We start from the raw sequence: 27,282 nt of genomic DNA, 5'->3' as shown, positions 1-27,282 counted from the left end.
CACATGCTTGTTATTGGTCAAAGCAAGAACTCTATTAGTTTTTAAAGAACATCACAAACAAGATGACCAATAATTGCAAAATCAAAAGGAAACATGTAACACACAGGCTGTTAAACTCCTTTAAATTCAGTCATAATGGTCGACCAAACTGGCTTGTTACTTGTCAAAGCAAGAATTCTATTTGTTTTTTAAGAACATCACAGACAAGATGACCAATAATTGCGAAATCAAAAGCAAAATGTAACACACAGGCTGTTAAACTTCTTTAAATTCAGTCATTATGGTCAACCAAACTGGCTTGTTACTTGTCAAAGCAAGAACTCTGTTTTTTAAAAACATCACACACAAGATGACCAATGATTGCGAAATCAAAAGCAAAATGTAACACAGAAGCTGTTAAACTCCTTTAAATCAGTCATAATGGTCAACCAAACTGACTTGCTACTTGCAAGAACTCTATTTGTTATTAAGAACATCACAAACAAGATGACCAAAATTGGTGAAAGCAAAAACATTTACCAAACATGTTGTTTAAGGCCTGTAAATCAGTCATAATCGCCTACCTCACATGCTTGTTATTGTTCAAAGCAAGAACTCTATTAGTTTTTAAAGAACATCACAAACAAGATGACCAATAATTGCGAAATCAAAAGCAAAATGTAACACAGAAACTGTTAAACTCCTTTAAATTCAGTCATAACGGTCGACCAAACTGGCTTGTTACTTGTCAAAGCAAGAATTCTATTTGTTTTTTAAGAACATCACAAACAAGATGACCAATAATTGCGAAATCAAAAGCAAAATGTAACACAGAAGCTGTTAAACTCCTTTAAATTTAGTCTTATGGTCGACCAAACTGACTTGTTACTTGTCAAAGCAAGAATTATATTAGTTTTTTAAGAACATCACAAACAAGATGACCAATAATTGCAAAATCCATCCATCCATCCATTTTCTGCCACTTATTCCCGTTCGGGGTCGCGGGGGGCGCTGGGGCCTATCTCAGCTACAATCGGGCGGAAGGCGGGGTACACCCTGGACAAGTCGCCACCTCATTGCAGGGCCAACACAGATAGACAGACAACATTCACACTCACATTCACACACTAGGGCCAATTTAGTGTTGCCAATCAACCTATCCCCAGGTGCATGTCTTTGGAGGTGGGAGGAAGCCGGAGTACCCGGAGGGAACCCACGCATTCACGGGGAGAACATGCAAACTCCACACAGAAAGATCCCGAGCCTGGATTTGAACCCAGGACTGCAGGACCTTCGTATTGTGAGGCAGACGCACTAACCCCTCTGCCACCGTGAAGCCCTAATTGCGGAATCAAAAAAGCAAATTGTAACACACAGGCTGTTAAACTCCTTAAAATCAGTCATAATGGTCGACAAAATTGGCTCGTTACTTGTCAAAGCAAGAATACTATTTTTTTTTAAGACCATCACCCACAATATGACCAATAATTGCGAAATCAAAAGCAAAATGTAACACACAGGCTGTTAAACTCCTTTAAATCAGTCATAATGGTCGACCAAACTGGCTTTTTATTTGTCAAAGCAAGAATTCTATTTGTTTTTTAAGAACATCACAAACAAGATGACCAATAATTGCAAAATCAAAAGCAAAATGTAACAGGCTGTTAAACTCCTTTAAATTCAGTCATAATGGTCGACCAAACTGGCTTGTTACTTGTCAAAGCAAGAATTCTATTTGTTTTTTTAAAAACATCACACACAAGATGACCAATAATTGCGAAATCAAAAGCAAAATGTAACAGAGAAGCTGTTAAACTCCTTTAAATCCGTCATAATGGTCAACCAAACTGACTTGTTACTTGCAAGAACTGTATTTGTTTTTAAGAACATCACAAACAAGATGACCAAAATTGTTAAAAGCAAAAACATTTGCCACACATGCTGTTTAAGGCCTGTAAATCAGTCATAATAGCCTACCTCACATGCTTGTTATTGGTCAAAGCAAGAACTTGACCAAAATTGGTGAAATCAAAAACAAAATTTAACACACATGCTGTTTAATGCCTTTAAACCAGTCATAATCGCCAACCTCAGTCACTCTATTGATTTTTTTTAAAGAACATCACACAAGATGACCAAAAATTTTGAAATCAGAGGCAACATTTAACACTTCCTTTTGAACCGTTTAGTCTGATCATAATAGCCAACTGTACTTGTGTGTTACTTGTTAAAGCAAGAACCCTGTTGATTTTAATTGATATTTGACACAGACTAAAAGGCAATTGAGGCTTCAGACCTTGTTATCAATCTCTACCAGCTATACGCTTCAACCATTCTTCAAAATCGCAGGCTTGTTTGTTTTGTTTTTAAACAGAAGAAATAACTCTATTGATTTTAAAAAAGCATCACACACAACATGACCAAGTATGGGGAAATCAAAGGCAACAATTGACACACATCTTGTTGAACACTTTTAATTTAAACCGCTCACTATAGTCAACATAGTGTGTGTATTTTGTCAAAGAAAGAACCCTAATGATTTTCAAAGAACATCACATACAGGATGACCATGGATAGTGAAATAAAAGACATTTAACACACATGCTGTTTCAAATCTTTAACCCAGTCATAATGGTGGATCTCACACGTGTGTTTGTTAATGCAAGAACTCTACTGGTTTTTAAAGAACATCACACACAAGATGACCAAAATTGGTGAAATCAATAACAAAATTTACCACAAATGTTTAACATCTTTAAACCCGTCATAATCGCCAACCTCACATGCTTATTTTTCGAAGCAAGAACTCTAATTTTTAAAGAACTTCTTACATGGTCAGAAATGGTAAAAATCAAAAGCAAAATTCACACAAAGGCTGATAAATTGCTTTAAATCAGTTAAAATGCTCAACCTCCCTGGCGTGTTATTCGTCAAAGCAAGAACCCTGTTGATTTTAAATTATATTTGACACAAACCAACAAAATCAAATAAGGCTAAATATGTTGTCACTTCTGGGGTCTACCTGTCTTCAACTTAGCAGGATTTGTATTTGTAAAAGCCAGAACTCTATTGATTTTTATAGAACATCACACAAGATGACCAAAAATGGTGGAATTAGCAACATTCAACACACTTCCTTTTTTATCTCCTTTAAACCAATCATTGTCATTATTTGTTAAAGAACGCTATTGATTTTTAAAGATCACACAAGATAACCACAATTGGTAAAAATCGAAAACAAAATTTACCACACACGCTGTTTAACACCCTTAAACCAGTCATACTGGTCGACCTCACATGTGTTTTTTGTCAAAGCAAGAACTCTATTGATTTTTAAAAAACATAACATATGACATGACCACGGAAAGTGAAATAAAAGACAAAATTCAACACAAATGCTGTTTAAAACCTTTAAACCAGTCATAATAGTCAACATTGCAGGTGTGGTATTTATAAAAGCAAGAACTCTATTGATATTTAAATAACCTTCACAATTAAACCAGGGATGGTGAACTCAAAAGCAAAATGTAACACACATGCTGTTTAACATCGTTAAACCAGTCAATGTCAATTTTGCAGGTATGTTTTTTGTAAAAACCAAGAACTCTATTGATTTTTAAAGAACCTCTCTAACAATAAAATAACTCAAAGGCAACATTTGACACATGTTTAACACATAAATCAGTCATAATAGTCAACCTTGCAGTGGTGTTTTTGTTATTGTTGTAAAAGCAAGAACTCTATTGATTTTTATAGAACATCACACAGGATGACCAAAAATGGTGAAATCATTAGCAACATTCAACACACTTCCTTTTTTATCTCCTTCAAACCAATCATTAATGTCATTGTAACAAGATCCTGCTTGTTCTTCTGTGAGCACAGGGAAGGAGCAGCACACTCGAGGAGGTTTACACTTTTTAATTACTATTTGTTCACACAAATGTCAGTTTTGGCTTTTCAGCCCGTACTTGCAATCCACAATGTTTTTAGTTATTTCTTCACTTCGGCTTTTCAGTCGATCGTCCTCCGCTCCGCGTGTGTCCTCTCCCCCTCAAGGTTTCCCGCGCCGCTAATAAAGGAACAGGTGATTAGATAACTCGTTCCAGCTGAGCTCATCTACTCACCTGTCAGCTGCTTCATGGCCGATCGCTGCACACACCCCACCCGCAGGGAACGCGTGGACCACGCCCCTGCCACATGCCTCCACCGCCAGACTCAGGCCGGACACCCATCTGGCCCCGCCCCCTCCCCCCCCTCCCCCCTCCCCTGGGCGAGAGAGGAAGTCGGCCACGGCCATCTGCGTGCCCGGCCTGTGGACCACCCGGAAGTTGTAGGGCCGTAATGCCAGGTACCACCGGGTGATCCGCGCATTAGTGTTTTTCATGCGGTGGAGCCATTGTAGCGGTTTGTGGTCTGAGCAGAGACTGAAGGCGCTCCCCGGCAGGTAGTAGCGGAGGGCCCCCACCGGATGGCGAGGCACTCCCTCTCCACTGTGCTGTACCTCACCTCCCGGTCCGAGAGCTTCCGGCTGATGTACAGTACGGGGCGGTCGGCGCCCTCCATCCGCTGTGACAGTACCGCCCCCAGTCCCCGGCTCGACGCGTCCGCCTGCAGACAAAAAGGGATGTTAAAATTTGGCATGTGCAGTACCGGCTCCTCACAGAATCCTGCTTTTACCTTCTCAAATGCCCGCTGGCACTGCTCCGTCCACTGGACCAGTTCTGGAGCACCCTTTCGGGTGAGGTCAGTCAGTGGGCTGGTCCATTCCGCGAACTGGGGAATGAACCGGCGGGAATAGCCTGCCAATCCCAAAAACTGCCTCACCTCTTTTTTCGTCTTGGGAGGTGGACATGCCGCGATGGCCGCCGTTTTGTCCACCTGGGGCCGCACCTGCCCCCCCCCCCCCCCCCCCCCCCCCCCCAAGTGGTACGCCAGATACTGTACCTCCCTCCGGCCAACGGCGCACTTCGCCGGGTTGGCGGTGAGCCCCGCCCGCCTCAGGGACTCCAGCACCACCCCCACCCGCCGCATGTGCTGTTCCCAGCTGCTACTCTGGATGATTACGTCATCCAGGTAGGCAGCCGCGTATGCCGCATGGGGTCGCAGCACCCGGTCCATGAGGCGCAGGAACGTGGCCGGCGCACCGAACAAGCCAAATGGAAGTGTCACGAATTGGTACAAACCTTCCGGAGTAGCAAAGGCCGTTTTTTCTCGGGACTCTGGAGACAAGGGAATCTGCCAGTAGCCCTTCGTCAAATCCAGTGTCGTAAAAAAACGAGCAGTGCCCAGCCGATCTAGGAGCTCGTCGACCCGAGGGATTGGGTACGCGTCAAAACATGAAATGTCATTCACCCTGCGGTAATCCACACAGAACCGCACAGTCCCATCCTTCTTCCCTACTAAGTCAATGGGACTGCACCATGCGCTGTGGGATTCTTCTATCACCCCCAACGCAAGCATAGTTTTTAATTCTTCCCGAACCACTTTACGCTTGTGTTCGGGCAGCCGATATGCCAGAGACCGCACCGTAACCCCCGGGCTGGTCTCTATGTGATGTCGGACAAGATCCGTGCGCCCGGGCCGAGAGTAGAACACATCTGAGTAGCGCCGCTGTAATTCAGCCACCTCCGCTCTCTGCGCCAATGTGAGCTGGTCATCACAGAGAAGCTGGCCTCTACTGTTACCGGCTTGGCCTCTCTCCATGCCTTCAGCAGGTTCAAATGGTATATTTGGGTGTCTCCGTGTCGGTCCGAGCGCCGGACCTCATAATCGACACCCCCCACTTGCCGTGTGACCTCAAAGGGTCCTTGCCACTTTGCAAGAAATTTGGAGCTTGACGTTGGAAGCAACACAAGTACTTTTTCTCCTGGTGAAAATTTACGCAGTTGGACCCGTTTATTATACGTGCGCTGTTGACGCTCTTGGGCAAGGCGCAAATTCTCACGTGACAAGTGCCCCACCTTGTGGAGTTTTGCCCGCATGTCCAAGACGTATTGAATCTCATTTTTGCTGGAGCTTGGACCGTCCTCCCAGCTTTCCTTAATGACGTCCAATACTCCACGGGGCCTTCGGCCGTACAGTAACTCGAACGGTGCAGAACCGAGGGAGGCCTGAGGTACCTCCCGCATCGCAAACATTAGGAGGTCCAACCATTTATCCCAATTTTGTTTGTCCTCGTGCATAAATTTACGGATCATGGTTTTAAGCGTTTTATTAAACCTCTCCACCAGCCCGTCCGTTTGTGGATGGTATACGCTAGTGCGGATGGCCTTAATCCCCAGTAATCCGTAAAGTTCCTTTATCGTGCGTGACATAAAGGACGTGCCCTGGTCCGTCAAAATCTCTTTCGGGATTCCGACGCAGGAAATGACCGTGAAGAGTGCTTGCGCCACACTTTTGGCGGAGATGGAGCGCAGCGGCACTGCTTCGGGATACCGCGTTGCGTAATCCACCAGGACTAACACAAAGCGGTACCCCCGTGTGCTCGGGTTAAATGGTCCGATGAGGTCCATCCCAATTCTTTCGAACGGGACCTCCATGAGTGGTAATGGGCGTAAAGGCGCCTTTGGGGTGGCTGCGCGGTTCACCCGCTGGCAGTCCGGACAGGCCGCGCACCATCGCGTATGTCTGCCCGGAGGCCCGGCCAATAGAATCAGACCATGACCCGATTAAGTGTTTTATCATATCCTAAATGGCCAGCCATGGGATTGAAATGTGCCGCCTGGAAAACCATTTCCCGGCGGCATTTTGGCACCAACAATTGGGTGTATTCTTCCCGGTTTGCGTGTCACGGCACACTCGATACAGTCTATCCCTAATGGAAAAATGGGGGAATACCCACGCTTTCCCCGGGCGCACCAGCTGACCGTCCATAAAATCGACCTGATCCCATGCCTCGCGCAAAGTTCCGGTCGATGTCGTCGCAGTTTCTCGGTGGACCGCCAGGTGCTCCTCCGCCAGCTTTACTGCTGCCTTCACGTCAGGCAGGCTGTGGTACCGTACCCACGCAGATGTTCTCGCCGGGATGCCGTCAAGGAACTGCTCCAGGACGACCGCCTCCAGCATCTCCTGGCCCTGCCCGTTGGGCTGAAGCCATCTGATCGCTGCATCCCTTAGTCGATGACAGAACACGAACGGCCGGCCCTCCGGCTCCAATTTCATGGCCCGGAATTGTCGGCGGTGGTCTTCGGGGCTGCTGCCTACTCGGTCCAGGATGGCGTGCCTTTGGTTGATGTAGTGCGCGCGGGCCGGCGCTGGGAGACTGAACGCCGCCCGCTGCGCCTCCCCCGCCAAGAGTGGCAGCAGCCGCGCGCCCCATTCTTCCTCCGGCCACTTGCTCGAGGTCGCCGTGGCCTCGAAGACTTCCAAAAAAGTTTGTGGGTCCTCCCCCTCCACCATGCGCTTCATGGCAGATGACCCACCCGCTGTCTCTGCTCGGCCCATCAATGCCTGCAGCACTTTGGTCTGTTGTCGGCTCGCCGCAGACACTTCCGACAGGACTTGGCCCAGCGCTTCCAGGGGGGTTGGTGCCGACATCTTCGTGATCTGTTGGGTGCCAATGTAGCAAGATCCTGCTTGTTCTTCTGGGAGCACAGGGAAGGAGCAGCACACTTGAGCAGGTTTACACTTTTTAATTACTGTTTGTTCACACAAATGTCAGTTTTGGCTTTTCAGCCCGTACTTGCAATCCACAATCTTTTTAGTTATTTCTTCACTTCGGCTTTTCAGTCGATCGTCCTCCGCTCTGCGTGTGTCCTCTGCTCCGCCTGTGTCCTCTCCCCCTCAAGGTTTCCCGCGCCGCTAATAAAGGAACAGGTGATTAGATAACTCGTTCCAGCTGAGCTCATCTACTCACCTGTCAGCTGCTTCATGGCCGATCGCTGCACACACCCCGCCCGCAGGGAACGCGTGGACCACGCCCCTGCCACAGTCATTATTTGTTAAAGCAAGAACGCTATTGATTTTTAAAGAACATAACACCCAAGATGACCAAAATTGGTAAACAAAATTTACCACACATGCTGTTTAACACCTTTAAACCAGTTATATTGGTCAACCTCACGTGTGTTTTTTGTCAAAGCAAGAACTCTATTGATTTTTAAAGAACTTCACATACAACATGACCACGGATAGTGAAATAAAAGACAAAATTTAACACACATGCTGTTTAAAATCAACATTGCAGGTGTGGTATTTATAAAAGCAAGAACTCTATTGATATTTAAAGAACCTCCTTCACAATAAAACCAGGAATGGTGAACGCAAAAGCAAAATGTAACACAAATGCTGTTTAACATCGTTAAACCAGTCATCAATGTCAATTTTGCAGGTATGTTTTTTGTAAAAAGCAAGAACTCTATTGATTTTTAATGAACCTCTCTAACAATAAAATAACTCAAAGGCAACATTTGACACACATGTTTAACACATTTAAATCAGTCATAGTAGTCAACCTTGCAGTGGTGTTTTTGTTGTTGTTGTAAAAGCAAGAGCTCTGTTCATTTTTATAGAACATCACACAGGATGACCAAAAATGGTGAAATCATTAGCAACATTCAACAGACTTCCCTTTTTATCTCCTTCAAACCAATCATTAATGTCATTATTTGTTAAAGCAAGAACTCTATTGATTTTTAAAGAACCTCTCTCACAATAAAATAACTGAAAGGCAACATTTGACACACATGTTTAACACATCTAAATTAGTCATGACATTCAACCTTGCAGTGGTGTTTTTGTTGTTGTTGTAAAAGCAAGAGCTCTGTTGATTTTTATAGAACATCACACAGGATGACCAAAAATGGTGAAATCATAGGTAACAATCTACACACTTCCTTTTTTATCTCCTTTAAACCGACCATTATTGTCATTATTTGTTAAAGCAAGAACGCTATTGATTTTTAAAGAACATCACACACATGATGACCAAAATTGGTAAAAATTGAAAACAACATTTACCACACATGCTGTTTAACACCTTTAAACCAGTCATATTGGTGGACCTCACGTGTATTTTTTTGTCAAAGCAAGAACTCTATTGATATTTAAAGAACCTCCTTCACAATAAAACCAGGGATGGTGAACTCAAAAGCAAAATGTAACACAAATGCTGTTTAACATCCTTAAACCAGTCATCAATGTCAATTTTGAGGTATGTCTTTTGTAAAAAGCAAGAACTCTATTGATTTTTAAAGAACCTCTCTAACAATAAAATAACTCAAAGGCAACATTTGACACACATGCTGTTTAACACATTTAAATCAGTCATAATAGTCAACCTTGCAGTGGTGTTTTTTGTTTGGTTGTTTTTTTGTAAAAGCAAGAACTCTATTGATTTTTTAAAAACACCACATACAAGAGGACCATGGAAAGAACCTCCCTCACAATTTTAAATTATAATGCCAAATCCAAGTGTAGTATCACCAATTTTAGCCAAATCGTCGATCAAATTATTAGTCATCAAAGCAATAACCCTATTGATTTTAAAGGATATTGGTGCAATTGGGGCTAAACACCTTGTCACATGTTCCGGTTTTAAGGTTCAACCAGTCGTTAACCTTTAAAGGATGTTAATTAAAAAAAAAAAAATCCTATTGATTTTCAAAGGAAGTCTGACAAAATGACCTGGGATGTTACCAATTTTTCAATTTCGCAAGAACCCTATTGATTTTAAAGGCTGTATGACACAAGGTAGGGGTCAATGTTATTCCAAGGTTATTCTGTTTCTCCACCAGTTATATTTGTTTTTATGATTCAATATCAAATCAAGAAGTGTTTTGATTATAAGATCCTAACTTCTCAATAAAACGCTGTGACGTTCTTTCCACGAGGCTACGAGGGCGAGAGCCTGCTGAAGATCCTGCGGGACATCGAGAACAGCAGCGAGGTGATGCTGGACCGCTGGAAGATCGACGTGACGTCCACGGACAAGGACGAGCGAGGCGACCCGGTGCCGTACAGCATCGTCAACAACTACTTCTCCATCGGCGTGGTGAGCTCGCCCGTTCTCCGCACATCAGTCAAAAACACGCAAATACGTCCGTAAGCACGCTCGCGTTATGTCATTACTGACAAATGTCAGGGGGGAAATACGCTCGTTGACATTTGCCGCCGGCAGAGGAGGGGCCACACTCTGCGCTGTGGGATTAGAAAGAATTGCCTCGGAGGCCTCTTAACGACCTCGTCACAAGGTATTAGACGAATAGAGTTGCTAACGTTGTCACCCAGGAACAGGTGTTTTTTTCATGACTATTTCTTACTTGGAGGGCTTTTTAGTGGAAGAACACTACACCAAATTGCAAAGGAAGACATACAGTGAGGCAAAAAAGTATTAAATCAGCCACCGACTGTGCAAGTTCTCCCACTTAAAATGATGACAGAGGTCTGTAATTTTCATCATAGGTACACTTCAACTGTGAGAGACAGAATGTGAAAAAAAAATCCAGGAATTCACATTGTAGGAATTTTAAAGAAATTATGGTGGAAAATAATTATTTTAGTCAACCATTCAAAGCTCTCACTGATGGAAGGAGGTTTTGGCTCAAAATCTCACGATACATGGCCCCATTCATTTTTTCCTTAACACGGATCAGTCGTCCATGTATGGTGAGATTTTGAGCCAAAACCTCATTCCATCAGCGAAAGCTTTGAACGGTTGACCAAATTCTTATTTTCCACCTTAATTTACAAATAAATGATTTAAAATTCCTACAATGTGAATTCCTGGATTTTTTTTCACATTCTGTCTCTCACAGTTGAAGTGTACCTATGATGAAAATTACAGACCTCTCTCATCATTTTAAGTGGGAGAACTTGCATAATCGGTGGCTGACTAAATACTTTTTCGCCCCACCGTACATACTGTACATACAAAACACATGTGTAGATATGTACTGTATTTGTGTATATACATGCATATGTATTATATACAAAATTCGGCGGCATGTGTCTTGACGAAGACCAAAAGGCGGGCTTTTTTGCCCCACTGTAAATGACTAAAAGTGTCATTAAAAGAGTTACCAATTATCTTATACCAAGGGTGTCTAGACTTTTATATGTGTATTTATTTATTTATATATATATATATATATATATATATATATATATATATATATATATATATATATATATATATATATATATGTATATGTATATGTATATGTATATGTATATGTACCGTATTTTTCGGACTATAGGTCGCAGTGTTTTCCATAGTTTGGCCAGGGGTGCGACTTATACTCAGGAGCGAATTATGGAGAGGTCTGTAATTTTCCTCATAGGTACACTTCAACTGTGAGAGACAGAATGTGAAAAAAAAATCCAGGAATTCACATTGTAGGAATTTTAAAGAATTTCTTTGTAAATTATGGTGGAAAATAAGTATTTGGTCAACCATTCAAAGCTCTCACTGATGGAAGGAGGTTTTGGCTCAAAATCTACGATACATGGCCCCATTCATTCTTTCCTTAACACTGATCAATCGTCCTGTCCCCTTAGCAGAAAAAACAGCCCCAAAGCATGATGTTTCCACCCCCATGCTTCACAGTACGTATGGTGTTCTTGGGATGCAACTCAGTATTCTTCTTCCTCCAAACACGATGAGTTGAGTTTATACCAAAATGGATACATGGATGATACAGCAGAGGATTGGGAGAATGTCATGTGGTCAGATGGAACCAAAATATAACTTTTTGGAAATTCTACAGTCTCCAGGAAAAATTAGGAGAGTTGGAAAGTGTGATGCTGTCAAGCGGCATTCATATAAATCCTGCGGGCCGCGCTAATGTTAAATTTTCATATTAAGGTGTGGGCCGCGTGTCTGAGACCCCTGGTTTAGACATAGCAAAAAAAAAAAACTCTGTATGCAGTGTTATTTCATTTTAAATTTCAAAAGAGTTTTGTGGCTCCCATTGTTTTTCTTTATTTTGTGAAACCGGTCAAAATGGCTCTTTGAGTGGTAAAGGTTGCCGAACCCTGTTGTAGATAACGCTACATATGGAGAAACAAAAACAAATAATGTTAATGCAGCAGTCGAGGAAAATTAGCAAACTACATAAATAACATCCTGTAATTTGATGTTGATCTTTTATTATCTTGATGGATTGAAATTAAACACCAATGAGTGGACTGATGAACCTTATCACATCATTTATTCAGAAAGTATAAATAACGACTAGAGATGTCCGACAATGGGTCATTTGCCGATATCTGATATTGCAATATTGGCCAACTCTTAATTACTGATTCTGATATCAACCGATACCGATATATACAGTTGTGGAATTAACACATTATTATGCCTAATTTTGCTGTGAAATCTGAAGTTGTCTTTGTTTTTAAGTTATCGTGCCGTGATTTTACCAGTCCGGCCCACTCGGGAGTAGATTTTTCTCCATGTGACCCCCCATCTAAAATGAGTTTGACACTCCTGCCCTAAACAGAGGCAAAGCATTTTTGGTTGAAAAAAAGAGATAAAGAATTAAAATACAGCACTATGTCATCAGTTTCTGATTTATGAAATTGTAAAAAAGTGCAAAATATTGCTCATTTTTAGTGGTCTTTCTTGAACTATTTGGACAAAAAGATATAAAAATAACTAAAAGCTTGTTGAAAAATAAACAAGTGATGCAATTATAAATAAAGATTTCTACACATAGAAGTAATCAACTTAAAGTGCCCTCTTTGGGGATTGTAATAGAGATCCATCTGGATTCATGAACCTAATTCTAAACATTTCTTCACAAAATAGAAATCTTTAACATCAATATTTATGGAACATGTCCACAAAATATCTAGCTGTCAAAACTGTTGTATTTTTTTTCACAGTTTATGAACTTATATTCATATTTTGTTGAAGTAGTATTCAATAAATATATTTATAAAGGATCTTTGATTTTTTTGCTATTTTTAGAATATGTTTAAAAAATCCCACATACCCCTTGGCATACCTTCAAGTACACCCAGGGGTACGCGTACCCCCATTTGAGAACCACTGCTCTAACCTGAGTAAAACACAGGTGTTGCGTCGTGTGTTTACCTGGCACAAGAAGCTGTAATCGGAGACTGTTCAGTGTTGATGGCGAATCTTCACTTCCCATACTTGTCTTCTTTCCGGGTTGTTGGAAAAGCGATGTAAAAGCTTTCCCCAATTCTCGCTGATGGAGCAGCGCCGTGCAGCACAAAAGGGCAAATATACCCGTCAAAATACTAATGTGTAAGTGCCGCAAACACACATCATCAGCTCCAAGTTAGTAGCACTCATGTAGCCCTGTAGTCAAGTGAGTGCCTTTTGTCAAATCGTTGAGATTTCCTGAAACCAAGTTGGCCTTTATTCACGAGTGTACAGCAGGGGTCACCAACCTTTTTGAAACCAAAAGCTACTTCTTGGGTACTGATTAATGCAAAGGGCTACCAGTTTGATACACACTTAAATAAATTGCCAAAAATAGCCAATTTGCTGAATTTACCTTTAATAAATACATCTATATATATGTAAAAAAAAATGGCTGTTTCTGTCCGTCATTCCGTTGTACATTTCTTTTCCTTTTGCGGAAGGGTTTTTGTAGAGAACAAATGATGAAAAAAACACTTATTTGAACGGTTTAAATGACGAGAAAACAGGAAAAAAATGTAAATTAAATTTTGAAACATAGTTTATCTTTAATTTCGACTCTTTAAAATTCAACTGAAAAAAAGAAGAGAAAAACTAGCTAAATCGAATCTTTTTGAAAAAATAAAAAAAAGAATTTATGGAACATCATTAGTGATTTTTCCTGATTAAGATACATTTTAGAATTTTGATGACATGTTTTAAATAGGTTAAAATCCAATCTGCACTTTGTTAGAATATATAACAAATTGGACCAACCTATATTTCTAACAAAGACAAATCATTATTTCTTCTAGATTTTCCAGAACAAAAATTTTAAAAGAAATTCAAAATACTTTGAAATAAGATTTAAATTTGATTCTAAAGATTTTCAATATTTGCCAGAATAATCGTTTTGAATTTTAATCATAATAAGTTTGAAGAAATATTTCACAAATATTCTTCGTCGAAAAAACAGAAGCTCCATCCATCCATTTCCTACCGCTTATTCGCTTTCGGGGTCGCGGGGGGTGCTGGCGCCTATCTCAGCTACAATGGGGCAGATGGCGGTGTACACCCTGGACAAGTCGCCCCCTCATCGCAGGGCCAACACAGATAGACAAACAACATTCACACTCACATTCACACACTAGGGCCAATTTAGTGTTGCCAATCAACCTATCCCTAAACAGAAGCTAAAATGAAGAATTAAATAAAAATGTATCTATTATTCTTTACAATAAAAAAAAAAATAATTTACTTGAACATTGATTTAAATTGTCAGGAAAGAAGAGGAAGGAATTTAAAAGGTAAAAAGGTATATGTGTTTAAAAATACAAAATATTTTTTAAGGTTGTATTTTTTCTCTGAAATTGTCTTTCTGAAAGTTATAAGAAGCAAAGTAAAAAAATAAATGAATTTATTTAAACAAGTCTTTAAAATATTTTCTTGGATTTTCAAATTCAAATTGAGTTTTGTCTCTTTTAGAATTAAAAATGTCGAGCAAAGCGAGACCAGCTTGCTAGTAAATAAATACAATTTAAAAAATAGAGGCAGCTCACTGGTAAGTGCTGCTATTTTTAGAACAGGCTAGCGGGCTACTCATCTGGTCCTTACGGGCTACCTGGTGCCTGCGGGCACCGCGTTGGTGACTCCTGCTGTACAGTTTCTTGTTTTTCTTTCTTCTGCATTGTAGAATATTTGCAGTAGCTGGACGTCACGTTCTGCCTCCTGGAGTCTTCCTGTGTTTGCAGGATTAGCAGGCAGCAGGCGTGATGATGACAAATGAAGTTGTTCATGGGGGATTAAAAGGACTTTGAGCTCTCTATGGATTTGTGCGTATTATAGTTTTTTTTTTTTGACACATTTTGCATATTTTTTTATTGAAATGAGGAGTGGGGTAAAGATTAGGCGACGAGTCAGGCTAATAATTAGCTGAGAGATTATGCTGATGGAGGGTAGATTGTTTCTGTAATGACACGGCCCAAATCAAAAGATCAGCAGTCCATTTGTCACTTATAGAAAAGTTGCTCTCCTAAAAGTTGTTTGATGATGCTTTTTGTAGGCCACCTGCTTAAAAGTATACCACTTAAAAGGCTGGTGGAGAAAACAAGGGCCAAGCTTTTAACAATTTGCGGTAACTTTGTGGCAAAACGCGGTCAGGCGGAGAATTGATGATGCCATCCCTCGGGGAGGATGTGGAAGTGACGTGAAGTGTAATGATCTCAATCAGGGACAGGGGTGAGAGACAGAACTAATCACGCCCTACGCTGCGCTAGCATAATGCAGTCAGTCGGCCTAATGACCGCCACGCTCCTGTCGCAGCCATTACTCTCGCCCGCCGTGAAAGGCACATCAAACCGCTGGGGCCCTAATTGGACTTAAACTTTGAGCTATGAGAGGACATTAGACATGTCCTGCTTTAATTCGCATGACACTTTTTTACATTGGTAATCAATTGGCGGACGGGGGAGCAGGTGACCGAGGGTCTGGGAGACGTCTTGTTCCTGCACGGGACACTCCTCACTTCCTCTCTGTGGAAGGGTGTTTTACTTTGAGAGAGTTTTTCCTTGCCTCTGTCGACCGAGTGCTCGCTTATGTGGAGCCTACTTAAAGGGGAGCTGCACGTTTTTACGAATTCTGCACATCATTCACAATCCTGATGTAAGACATTCTAAGTCAGTGGTTCTCAAATGGGGGTATGCATACCCCTGGGGGTACTTGAATGTATGCCAAGGGGTACATGAGATGTTTTTTTAAATATTCTAAAATTAGCAACAATTCAAAAATCCTTTATAAATATATTTATTGAACTATTTTTCCAAATAGTTCAAGAAAGACCACTACAAATGAGCAATATTTTGCACATTTATACAATTTAATAAATCAGAAACGGATAACATGGTGTTGTATTTTACTTCTTTATCTTTCTTTTTTTTTTCAACCAAAAATGCTTTGCTCTGATTAGGGGGTACTTGAATTAAAAAAATGTTCACAGGGGGTACATCACTGAAAAAAGGTTGAGAACCACTGTTCTAAGTCATAAATAAACGTTAGCAAAAGTCAGCCAACAATGGAGTCAATAAAAGCGCCACAAAATCCTCCAAAAACATCCAAAAAGCGCCATCAATACTCTGTATACATCGTGTGACCTGAATATTAACAGAGCATTATCGATATTGTTACAAACCCCGTTTCCATATGAGTTTTTCAAATTGTGTTGGATGTAAATATAAACGGAACACAATGATTTGCAAATCCTTTCCAACCCATATTCAATTGAATGCACTCCAAAGACAAGATATTTGATGTTCAAACTCCTAAACTTTTTTTTTTTCTTTTGCAAATAATAATTAAACTAGAATTACATGGCTGCAACACGTGCCAAAGTAGTTGGGTGTTGTTGATAAATGGCTTTTGCTTTGCATAGTAGAGCTTTAAATTGCACTTACAGATGTAGCCTAACATGCATGCTTATTGGAAGCTGAAATACCGAAGAAAAACCTACGAATGCACGGGGAGAACGCGCAAACCACACTGAAACTCAAATCTCGGGCTGACATGCTAACTACAAGGCCACCGAATGTAATCAGCGCAATTTGAGCCAAATTGACTTTACTTGAAAGTTGGCAAAGTTTTCCTCCGAGTACAGGTCGAGCACCTTGACCTCTTTCAGTCACAGGTTTAACGTTCCAAAGTCCAAAGTAGACAGGAGACAACTCCCTCCTTACTTTGGGCTCCCGTGTCAGCCGCCCTTGTCCTGTTTGTGAGAGAAACGAGTTGCGCTCTCTCAGAACAGCCGTCATCTCAGATCTCTGGCTGGCGCTAAAAGCATGAGGTGAGTCTGCGGGGATCGCCAACAATTCGTTTGGTCTTCTTCTGGAGACATCAAGAAAAAGAGCCATTGATTTTTTTTGGGGGGGGAAGGGGGATTCTGCTAAGTTTGTGCTCGAAAAGATAGCGGGGGGTCCGCCTCGTGTTCCTTTTTTTCAATCGTGCCACTCAAAAACGGGGTGGATCAAAACAGCGGAGGGAGGGGGGAGAGGAACAAGCTGAAGGAAAAAGAAAAGTTTGCGGCAACATGCTTTCTGTCTACCTCAAAATATTCACAGAGTCGGACGACTTTGCTGAGGTCAGCCCCATTTTCCACTAAAGCCTTGCCAGCATTTTAGAAGTGTGAATTAAAGGAAATTTCATTGTGCAAACTTCACAACAAACACTCCTTAATTATTCGCACAGTAAATACTTCACACTTCCTAGGCTTTTTGTGGCCCTACGCGTGATTGTGTTTGCGCCCCGTTTTGGATTTTCAATATTACTTACCTTACTTCCCTGGAGTTTCATCAAAGCTCAAACCATTCTTGCTTTTTAACAGTCATTTGTTTTGAACACGTCTTTTACATGTCTCAACCATGCCATTAGAACTGAGGAAATAAAACACAAATAATGAATGCACATCCCTGAAACAACACACATCTCTTAAATCAGGGGTGTCAAACCACATGGGCTCAGGAACACTTCAGAAAACCACTGTTAGTAACTACAGTTTGTCGCTACATCTGTAAGTGCAAGTTAAAACTCTACTATGCAAAACCAAAGCCATTTATCAACAACACCCAGAAATGCCGCCGGTTTCGCTGGGCCCGAGCTCATCTAAGATGGAATGATGCAAAGTGGAAAAGTGTTCTGTGGTCTGACGAGTCCACATTTAAAATTGTTTATGGAAACTGTGGACGTCGGGTCCTCAGGAACAAAGAGGAAAAGAACCATGAGGATTGTTATAGGCGCAAAGTTCAAAAGCCACTATCTGTGATGTTATGAGGCTGTATTAGTGCCCAAGGCATGGGTAACTTACACATCAGTGAAGGCACCATTAATGTTGAAAGGTACATACAGGTTTTGGAGCAACATATGTTGCCATCCAAACAACGTTATCATGGACGCCCCTGCTTATTTCAGCAAGACAATGCCAAGCCTCGTGTTACAACAGCGTGGATTCGTGGTAAAAGAGTGCAGTTAATGGACTGGCCTGTCTGCAGTCCAGACCTGTCTCCCATTGAAAATGTGTGGCGCATTCTGAAGCCTGGGGCGGTATAGCTCGGTTGGTGGAGTGCAACTTGAGGGTTCCAGGTTCAATCCCCGCTTCTGCTATCTTAGTTGCAGCCGTTGTGTCCTTGGGCAAGACACTTTACCCACCTGCTCCCAGGGCCACCCACACTGGTTTAAAAATGTAACTTAGATATTGGGTTTCACTATGTAAAGCGCCTTGAGTCACAAGAGAAAAGCGCTATATAAACATAACTCACTTCACTAATTAAATTTTCTAAATATATGCTGTGATAATGTTTATGGGCAGCACGGTGGAACAGGGGTTGGAACAGGCATGTGCCTCACAATACGAAGGTCCCGAGTAGTACTGGGTTCAATCCCGGGCTCGGGATCTTTCTGTGTGGAGTTTGCATGTTCACCCCGTGACTGCGTGGGTTCCCGCCGGGTACTCCGGCTTCCTCCCACCGCCAAAGACATACATCTGGGGATAGGTTGATTGGCAACACTAAATTTGCGCTCGGGTGTGAATGTGAGTGTGAATATTGTCTGTCTATCTGTGTTGGCCCTGCGTTGAGGTGGCGACTTGTCCAGGGTGTACTCCGCCTTCCGCCCGAATGCAGCTAAGATAGGCTCCAGCACCCCCCGCGATCCCAAAAGGGACAAGCGGTAGAAAATGGACGGATAATGTTCATCAGTCATATAAGTGAAATCAAGTATGGCTGAGTTTTAAAATGCTCACATTGTTCATTTTTAATTTATGGGAAGATTAAATGTATAATAAAAACAAAATCAAATTACAGGATATTATTATCGTAATTTACTTATTTTCCTCAAATGATGTACTAACATCATGCGGTTAATTCTGTTCACATGTAGCATCATCTACAGCAGGGGTCGGCAACCCAAAATGTTGAAAGACTAATATTGGACCAAAAATACAAAAACAAATCTGTCTGGAGCCACAAAAAAATTAAAAGCCGTATTACATACAGATAGTGTGTCATGAGATATAAATTGAATTATGAGGACTTAAAGGAAACTTAATGAGCTCAAATATAGCTACAAATGAGGCATAATTATCCAATATGTACATTGAGCTAGCCTAAATAGCATGTTAGCATCAATTAGCTTGCAGTCATGTAGGGATTAAACATGTCTGATTAGCACACTCCACATAAGTCAATAACATCAACAAAACTCACCTTTGTGCATTCATGGACAGCGTTATAAGTTTGGTGGACAAAATGAGACTGAAAAAGAAGTGGCATAAATTACGTCTTAGAAAGTTGGAGAAAGTTGTACATGTAAACAAACTAGGGTGAGTTCAAGGACCGCCAAAATTAGTAGGACAAAACGGCGCTTGCCAAAAACTCGAATCAGTGAAGCATGTTTAATATAAACAGTGTACTTTATAACAATTAGGGAGGTTTGTGTCATGTTTGTCCTCCTACAGAAACCCAATTAAAACAAAAATTATGTTTTTTCCCCTTATCATTTCCATTTTTCATATAGTTTTGAAAAAGCTCCAGGGAGCCACTAGAGCGGCGCTAAAGAGCCGCATGCGGCTCCAGAGCCGTGGGTTGCCGACCCCTGATCTACAGCAAAACTTGTGAATTTCAGAATCAGACATACTTTATTAATCCCCAAGGGGAAATTAAAAAAATAGAAACATTTGGACCCATTTCATGAATCACACATGAAGTTAGAAGGGGATACATATTATTTTAGCAGATTAATGTGCGCCCCGAAAATGTGTTGCCGTTACCAACAACATCAAGGCATGAAGGTAACAATGCACACTTTGTACACTATCACTAAAAAGCAGCATAAGTACGTAGAGTCCAAAGTCCAAACGCAAGTGTTGCCTCTATCTTAACACGGCACATAGTTCCCCACCCTCTTGCGGCAGGGGATACAAAAAATTACCATTGTGACATGTACTGGACAGATTTAGAACAGCAGTTTCTTTCATTCAACAAACTCAGCTAATTTTTTTTACTTGGCAAACTCATCTCGCGGGCCGGGTAAAACATGTTTGCGGGTCAGATCAGGATAACAACAGTCCCCCTTGCAACAACCGGACGGAGCAAAAAAATATATACATACATATTTTTGCTAAAACAAAAACAGGCTTTGAGATTGTTTACACACAAACAAAAAATATACATTGTTATAAATCACTTTTTTACTTGGCTACATTGAAACAATCTAAAACAAGTGAAGTTGGCATGTTGTGTAAATAGTTAATAAAAACAGAATACAATGATTTGCTAATTCTTCCATCCCATCCATTTGCTACCGCTTATTCCCTTTGGGGTCGCGGGGGGCGCTGGTGCCTATCTCAGCTACAATTGGACGGAAGGCGGGGTACACCTTGGACAAGTCGCTACCTCATCGCAGTTGCTAATTCTTTTTAACCTATATTCAATTGAATAGACTGTAAAGACAAGATACTTAACATTCGAACTGGAAAACTTTTGTTATTTTTTGCAAATATTAGCTCATTTGGAATTTGATGCCTGTGAGATGTTTCAAAAAAGCTGACACAACTGGTAAAAAAAAGTCTAAAAAAGTTGAGTAATGCTCATCAAAAACTTATTTGGAACATCCCATAGGTGAACAGGCTAATTGGGAACGGTTGGGTGCCATGATTGGGTATAAAAGCAGCTTCCATGAAACGCTCGGTGATTCACAAACAAGGATGGGGCGAGGGTCACCACTTTGTGTACAAATGCATGAGCAAATTCTCGAACAGTTTAAGAATATTTCTCAACGAGCCATTGCAAGGAATTTACGGGCCGTAATATCATCAAAAGCTTCAGAGAATCTGGAGAAATCACTGCACGTAAGAGGCTAAGCCTATGACCTTCAGTCCCTCAGGCAGTACTGGATGAAAAAGCGACATCAATGTGTAAAGGATATCCCCACATGGGCTCAGGAACACTTCAGAAAACCACTGTTAGTAACTACAGTTTGTCGCTACATCTGTAAGTGTGAGTTAAAACTCTGCTATGAAAAGCCAAACCATTCATCAACAACACCCAGAAATGCCGCCGGTTTCGCCGGGCCCAAGCTCATCTAAGATGGAATGATGCAAAGTGTAAAAGTGTTCTGTGGTCTGATAAATCCACATTTAAAGTTGTTTATGGAAACTGTAGACGTTGTGTCCTCCGGAACAAAGAGGAAAAGAACCAACCGGATTTTTATAGGAGCTAAGTTCAAAAGCCAGCATCTATGATGTTGTGGGGGTGTATTAATGCACAAGGCATGGGTAACTTACACATCTGTGAAAGCACCATTAATGCTGGAAGGTACATACAGGTTTTGGAGTTATCATGGACGCCCCTGCTTATTTCAGCAAGACAATGCCAAGTCACGTGTTACAACAGCGTGGATTCTTAGTAAAAGAGTGCGGGTACTGGACTGGCCTGTCTGTAGTCCAGACCTGACTCCCATTGAAAATGTGTGGCGCATTCTGATAGCATAAAATATGACAACGGAGACCCCGGACTATTGAACAACTTAAGCTGTACATCAAGCAAGAATGGAAAAAAGTTCCACCTAAAAAGCTTCAAAAATTGTTCTCATTTCCCAAACGTTTACGGGGTGTTGTTAAAAGGAAAGGCCATGTAACACAGTGGTAAAAATGCCTGTGCCAACTTTTTTGCAACGTGTTGCTGCCATTAAATTCCAAGTTCATGATTATTTGCAAAAAAAAAAAAAATTTCTAAGTTCGATTATTAAATATCTTGTCTTTGCAGTCTATTCAACTGAATATGAGTTGAAAAGGATTTGCAAATCATTGTATTCTGCTTTTATTTACGATTCACACAACGTGCCAACTTCACTGTTATGGTTTGGATTGTTTCTTTATATAACCAAACACTTAAGCCTCATATATGAACTTTCCCGCAAAATTGAACTGCTCAAATTGTCCAAGCAGACGGAGGCTTAAATATACCAGTGAAGTGTCTCTGTCACCCACACCTCGCTAACACGTGCTGCATTAAAAAAAAAAAAAAAGATTTTTGTTAAATTTCACACTTTTGGCTTGCGTTTTGCTGCGAGTCAAACTTGGCTGCCGCTTCTGCACAGGAGGCCCGCGAGAGAGCGCGGTCAAAAGTGACGGTGTCAAGCGAGAAAGGCATAGAGGTGGTTGCCACGGCGTCTGCAGTATCCTGGAGCTCTGTTGGGCGATGTGTGTTTAGTTAATTAGCCAGTGAGCAAAGGAGACGATGTTGCCTCCATCAGGGGTCCTGTCAATAACGCTCCTACATCCCCGTCCTCACGCCAACTCCTCCCCCTGCATATGCTCGTTCTCTCAGCTCTCGATGTGACGTGAAGGTGTAGCTGCACTTGTGACTTTCCTAAATACCAAAACGAGTAAATACCAGAACGAGTAACGATTAATGCTACAATAATGTGGTATATTACATTAGGATGCTTATAGCAAGTAGTAGTATAAAACAATTGATATAGGAGTAGGGCTGGGCGATAGGGCCTTTTTTTAATATCTCGATATATTTAGGCTATATCGCGACACACGATATATATCTCGATATTTTGCCCTAGCCTTGAATTAACACTTGATACGTATACATGATTCTATGTGTCTAGATTAAAACATTCTTGTTTGTACTGAATTAATATATATGCTCATTTTAAACTTTCATGCAGAGAGGGAAATCACAACTAAGTCAATTGACCATAACTCTACTTATCAAACAGTTATCAAACAGTGGCACAAAAATTTAATTTAATTTGAGAGAGCCGGCATGGACTAAGAACAGACAAGCCATTGTTTTGTCCGTTCGGGAAAAACAAACATCCTAATCTACGATTTGACTACCTCGAATGGCCTTGACGCGGACCAGGCTGTTCTGAAAAACACCCCCGAGAACACCTCAATGATGGACGCTTTTTACCTCCCTCCCTTCTCAATGACACGTGAAGTTGAACTTTTTCAGACCGGCCTCAGTCAACAAAAAAATTACACCATCTGTCAGGGTTGTCCCTGACAGTTTTGGTCTATGTCTTCGTTTTTCCTCTGCATTTGTCTTTAGTTCCTGTCAGCACTTTTATTTTGGTTCTGTTTCCTGTTTGTCTCCCTGTGTGCTGTTTTCACTCAGCTGCGGCTGATTGGCATCTGGCCACACCTGATGTCAATCAGCCAGCTCCTATTTTACCAGTCAGGGCTGGATCATTGTATTGTCTTGTCGATGTCACATCTAGTCGCTCTTGTGATGTGTTATCGCTCCTGTCGTGTCGTACCTTGTCTTTGCAGCGTAGCGGTAAGCTAAATTCAGTTGATGTTTGTAGCTTACTGTTTTTTGTTACCTGCTTCCGTTTTATTTTTCATTATTCAAGTACGACTTCTGTTTGCCTGTTCGCTACCCGCTAGCTTCCACGCTAAGCTCCTGTTCGTTATTTTCTAGCTCCTTTTGTTTGATTATCTGCCTCGTGCGCGCTTTGTGTTTATACCCTTTTGGTTTTGTTTTTGTCTTAGGATTTAATTAAATCATGTTTTCTCATTCCATGCCTGCCTCCATCTCTGCATCTTGGGGTTCATCACGAAATAACTGTGACACCATCACACCCAAGACAATTGGGCACACACCTCCCTTCCCTACCCCACGCCTTCACCACCGCTTCTTTTTCCCTTCGGGGCCTTCCAGGGAATCAGACGTCCAAGTTTTCAAATGGAGGGGAAAAAAAGTTCCTCTTTTCTGTCTAATACCACATGAAAGTCGTTGGTTTTTGGCATCTTATTTGTCCAGCTTCCATATTCGTTTTTATACACTCTACAAGAAATATATTGGCGGCAAACTCCGTCGCTTGCTAGCTTGTTTGCGCTGGCTTTCAGAAACTCTTATTTTGTTAACGCAGGCGCGATGGAGCGGCGCTTTTATTGTGAAGACAGGAACTGTGCGATCAGTCTTTAGGCTTTTGACGGGAAGTACGGTTGAATTAAAAAGTGTCTGTTTTCCTTTACACTTTTGATTGATTGATTGATTGAAACGTTCATTATTAGATTGCACAGTACATATTCCGTACAATTGACCACTAAATGGTAACACCCCAATAAGTTTTTCAACTGGCTTATATCGGGTTTTACGTGTGACGGTCATGTGACCACCTGGCTCTGTTTAATTGGTCCAACATCACCAGTGACTACATGTGATTGGTGAAACGCAGGCATGCGTAAATTCTACTTTGAAGCTCTGCCATTAACCAAAACAAACATTAATAGATCGATAAAAAAAAGTAGCGATTAGCGAGCTGAATGTAGATAAATGGAACGGAGTAAAAGTAGTGTTTCTTCTCTATAAATATACTCAAGTAAAAGTAAAAGTACGTTGCATAAAAACTACTCGTAGAAGTACAATTTATCCCAAAAGTTAGTCAAGTAAATGTAACGGAGTAAATGTAGCGCGTTACTACCCACCTCTGGTAGTAATACTTTTGTTTCATAGCCAAGTTTTGTACCTCCTCTGAGAGCGCCTTTGGTTTATACCCTTTGTTTTGTTTGTACTTTTCGAGTTAAAATTCAAAGATGTCATTATCTTCCAACATGTCCGGTCCAGTCGTTTTGCACCACGGGAAAACAAACCACACCATAGTCCACGTTTTGACAAAAACACTTAATAAATAAGATTTATTTACTTACTTAGAGCGACATGGAAATCAATGCTCTCCTCACACAACTCACTGGTCTGGTCCACTCGTTTTATTTGAGCGCAGCAAATGACGTCACCTCCCCTTTTTTGCTTCTTTCAGGACGCTTCCATCGCACATCGTTTCCACGTCATGAGGGAAAAGCACCCGGAGAAATTTAACAGCAGGTAGGTTTGCTTCCTTTTACACTGCACACCAAAAAAACAATCTTTTCTTCCACGTTCACTCAACCACCGTGCTGATGTCTGATTTAGTTTTCCACAGAACAGGAAAGGGCCTTTGTAGTTCTTGGCACGCAGATTGATGGATGACTGAGAACCACTTTCTGTAGTTGGTTTTAATCTTACAGCAAAGCTGAACTACATTTTTCTCTTTGTGTTCTAAGGCAAACTCAAAGCCCAGGGTGTGGCGGGCCACGCCATTTTATTAGGGGTGTGAATCTTTGGGCACCTAATTACTTGACCCGATTTCGATTTCTGGAGTGACGATTTCATTCAGAATCGATTCTCGGATCAAAAAAACACTTTTTTTTTAATTGATTCTTGTAAAAAAAAAAATAAAAAAAAATTAACAGTTAATGAAAGTGAATGAACTGATTTAGAATTAAGATGAACAAGAATCACGACTCGGATGTAAATAGATTTTTTTGTGTACCCTAACATTTTATGTTTTCCGCCATGTTTTTTTTTGTGACCCACAACATAACTTAACATTGCCAACCACATAATTTTAAATGGCCCGCTACTTCATTTAAAGTGGCCCGCCATAGCATTTTATGTGTTCTGCTATTATTTTACCTGGCCTGCTACATCATTTATTGTGGCCCGCCATATAATTTTCTGTTTGTCTGCCACATTATTCTAATTGCCCCCCCCCCCCCCCCCCCCCCACACACACACACCATTTAATGTCATTTAACCTAGCCTGCCACATAATTTGATGTTGTCTGCCACATTATTCTAAGTGACCAGCCACACCATTTTATGGTGTGTAAAAGATACATCATGTCATTTCACCTGACCTGCCACGTAATCTATAACGTCACGCCATGTAATTTATCATGGTCCGTCACATAATTTTTATTATTTTCTTTGGTTTACCACACCATTTTATGTGATCCGGCCATGTGATTTTATCTGGTTTGCCACATCATTTTTGTGGTCCGCCACACTATTTTATGTATTCCGCTATGTCATTTTACCTAGCCCGTTACATCATTTATTGTGGCCTGCCACATCATTTTATGTTGTCTGCCACTTATTCTAAATGGCCTGCCATAACATTATATGTGTTTTGCCATGTCATTTTGTCTGGTTCACATGTAATTTATTATTCTATGTGGCCCACCGCATTATTTAGATGGCCCTCCATGCCATTTTGTGTTCGCCATGTTATTTCATGTGGTCCTTACATCATTTTATGTTGCCTGCCACATTATTTTAAGTGGTTCACCGCGCTATTTTATGTGCTCTGGCCATGTGATCTGATTTGGTTCGCCACGTCATTTTTGTGGCCCCCCACACTATTTTATGTGGTCCGCCATGTCATTTTATGTTGTCTTCCGTATTATTCCAAATGACCCGCCATAACATTTTATGTGTTTTGCCATTTCATTTTATCTGGCTCACATGTCATTTATGTTGGCCCACCATGTCATTTTATGTTGCCTGCCACATTATTCTAAGTGGCCCACAGCAATCTTTTATGTGCCCCTCCATGCCATTTTGTGTTCGCTGTGTTATTTCATGTGCCCTGACACATAATTTTATGTTGCCTGCCACATTATTTTAAGTGGCTCGCCACAACATTTTATGTGTTTTGCCATGTCCTTTTATTTTTTATTTTGGCCTGCCATGTCATTTTATGTTGCATGCCACATTATTCTATGTGGCCTGCCACAACATTTACATGGCCCTTGTCATGCCAAATTTCTTCCCCCCTACAGAAACCTTCCCCCCTCCATTAACACAGACATTTTGTTAACGCTATATTATAAAAATACAGAAGTTTTTTTAACGCTATATTATAAAAAAAAAACAAAAAACTTTTTTTTTTTTAATTTACAAACACAAGCTATGGGATGACGTAAGAGGAAACGTGAAGAAACGTGACCCCAGAAGTAAATGCGTCATCCCATAGCCTGGGTTTGTAAATTGTTTTTTTTATTTATTTTTTATTTTTTATAATATAGCGTTAACAAAACGTCTGTATTTTTTATAATATAGCGTTATATTTTTATAATATTGCGTTGTATTTTTATAATATCGCGTTAACAAAACGTCTGTATTAATCATGACCCCGGAAGTAAATGGGGAGGAAGGTTTTTGTAGGGGGGAAGAAATTTTGTGTGACACCCGCCATGCCATTTTGTGTTATGCCATGTTATTTCATGTGCCCCGCCATGTCATTTTATGTTGCCTGCCACATTTTTATTTTTATTTTACCAAGCTATAATACATCAATAGTCATATATTGACTATTTCAGATGG

At 41.1% G+C, this 27,282-nt stretch overlaps 1 protein-coding gene across 3 annotated transcripts in view; it reads left to right on the top strand.

The window, feature by feature from the left end:
* dgkb (diacylglycerol kinase, beta) overlaps window positions 1-27,282 on the top strand; it is a 259,708-nt gene that overhangs the window by 129,267 nt on the left and 103,159 nt on the right. For all 3 annotated transcript variants that reach the window (XM_061915511.1, XM_061915509.1, XM_061915508.1), the window contains 2 exons: window positions 9,813-9,973; window positions 24,896-24,960. In XM_061915511.1, the coding sequence (XP_061771495.1) occupies window positions 9,813-9,973; window positions 24,896-24,960 (226 nt within the window). The remainder of the gene's footprint in view (window positions 1-9,812; window positions 9,974-24,895; window positions 24,961-27,282) is intronic.

This window comes from Nerophis ophidion, linkage group LG11 (assembly GCF_033978795.1).
Source record: "Nerophis ophidion isolate RoL-2023_Sa linkage group LG11, RoL_Noph_v1.0, whole genome shotgun sequence".
Taxonomy (NCBI): Eukaryota; Metazoa; Chordata; class Actinopteri; order Syngnathiformes; family Syngnathidae; genus Nerophis; species Nerophis ophidion.
Note: the sequence above shows the minus strand (reverse complement) of the source record. Positions and strands in the feature narration are given on the sequence as shown.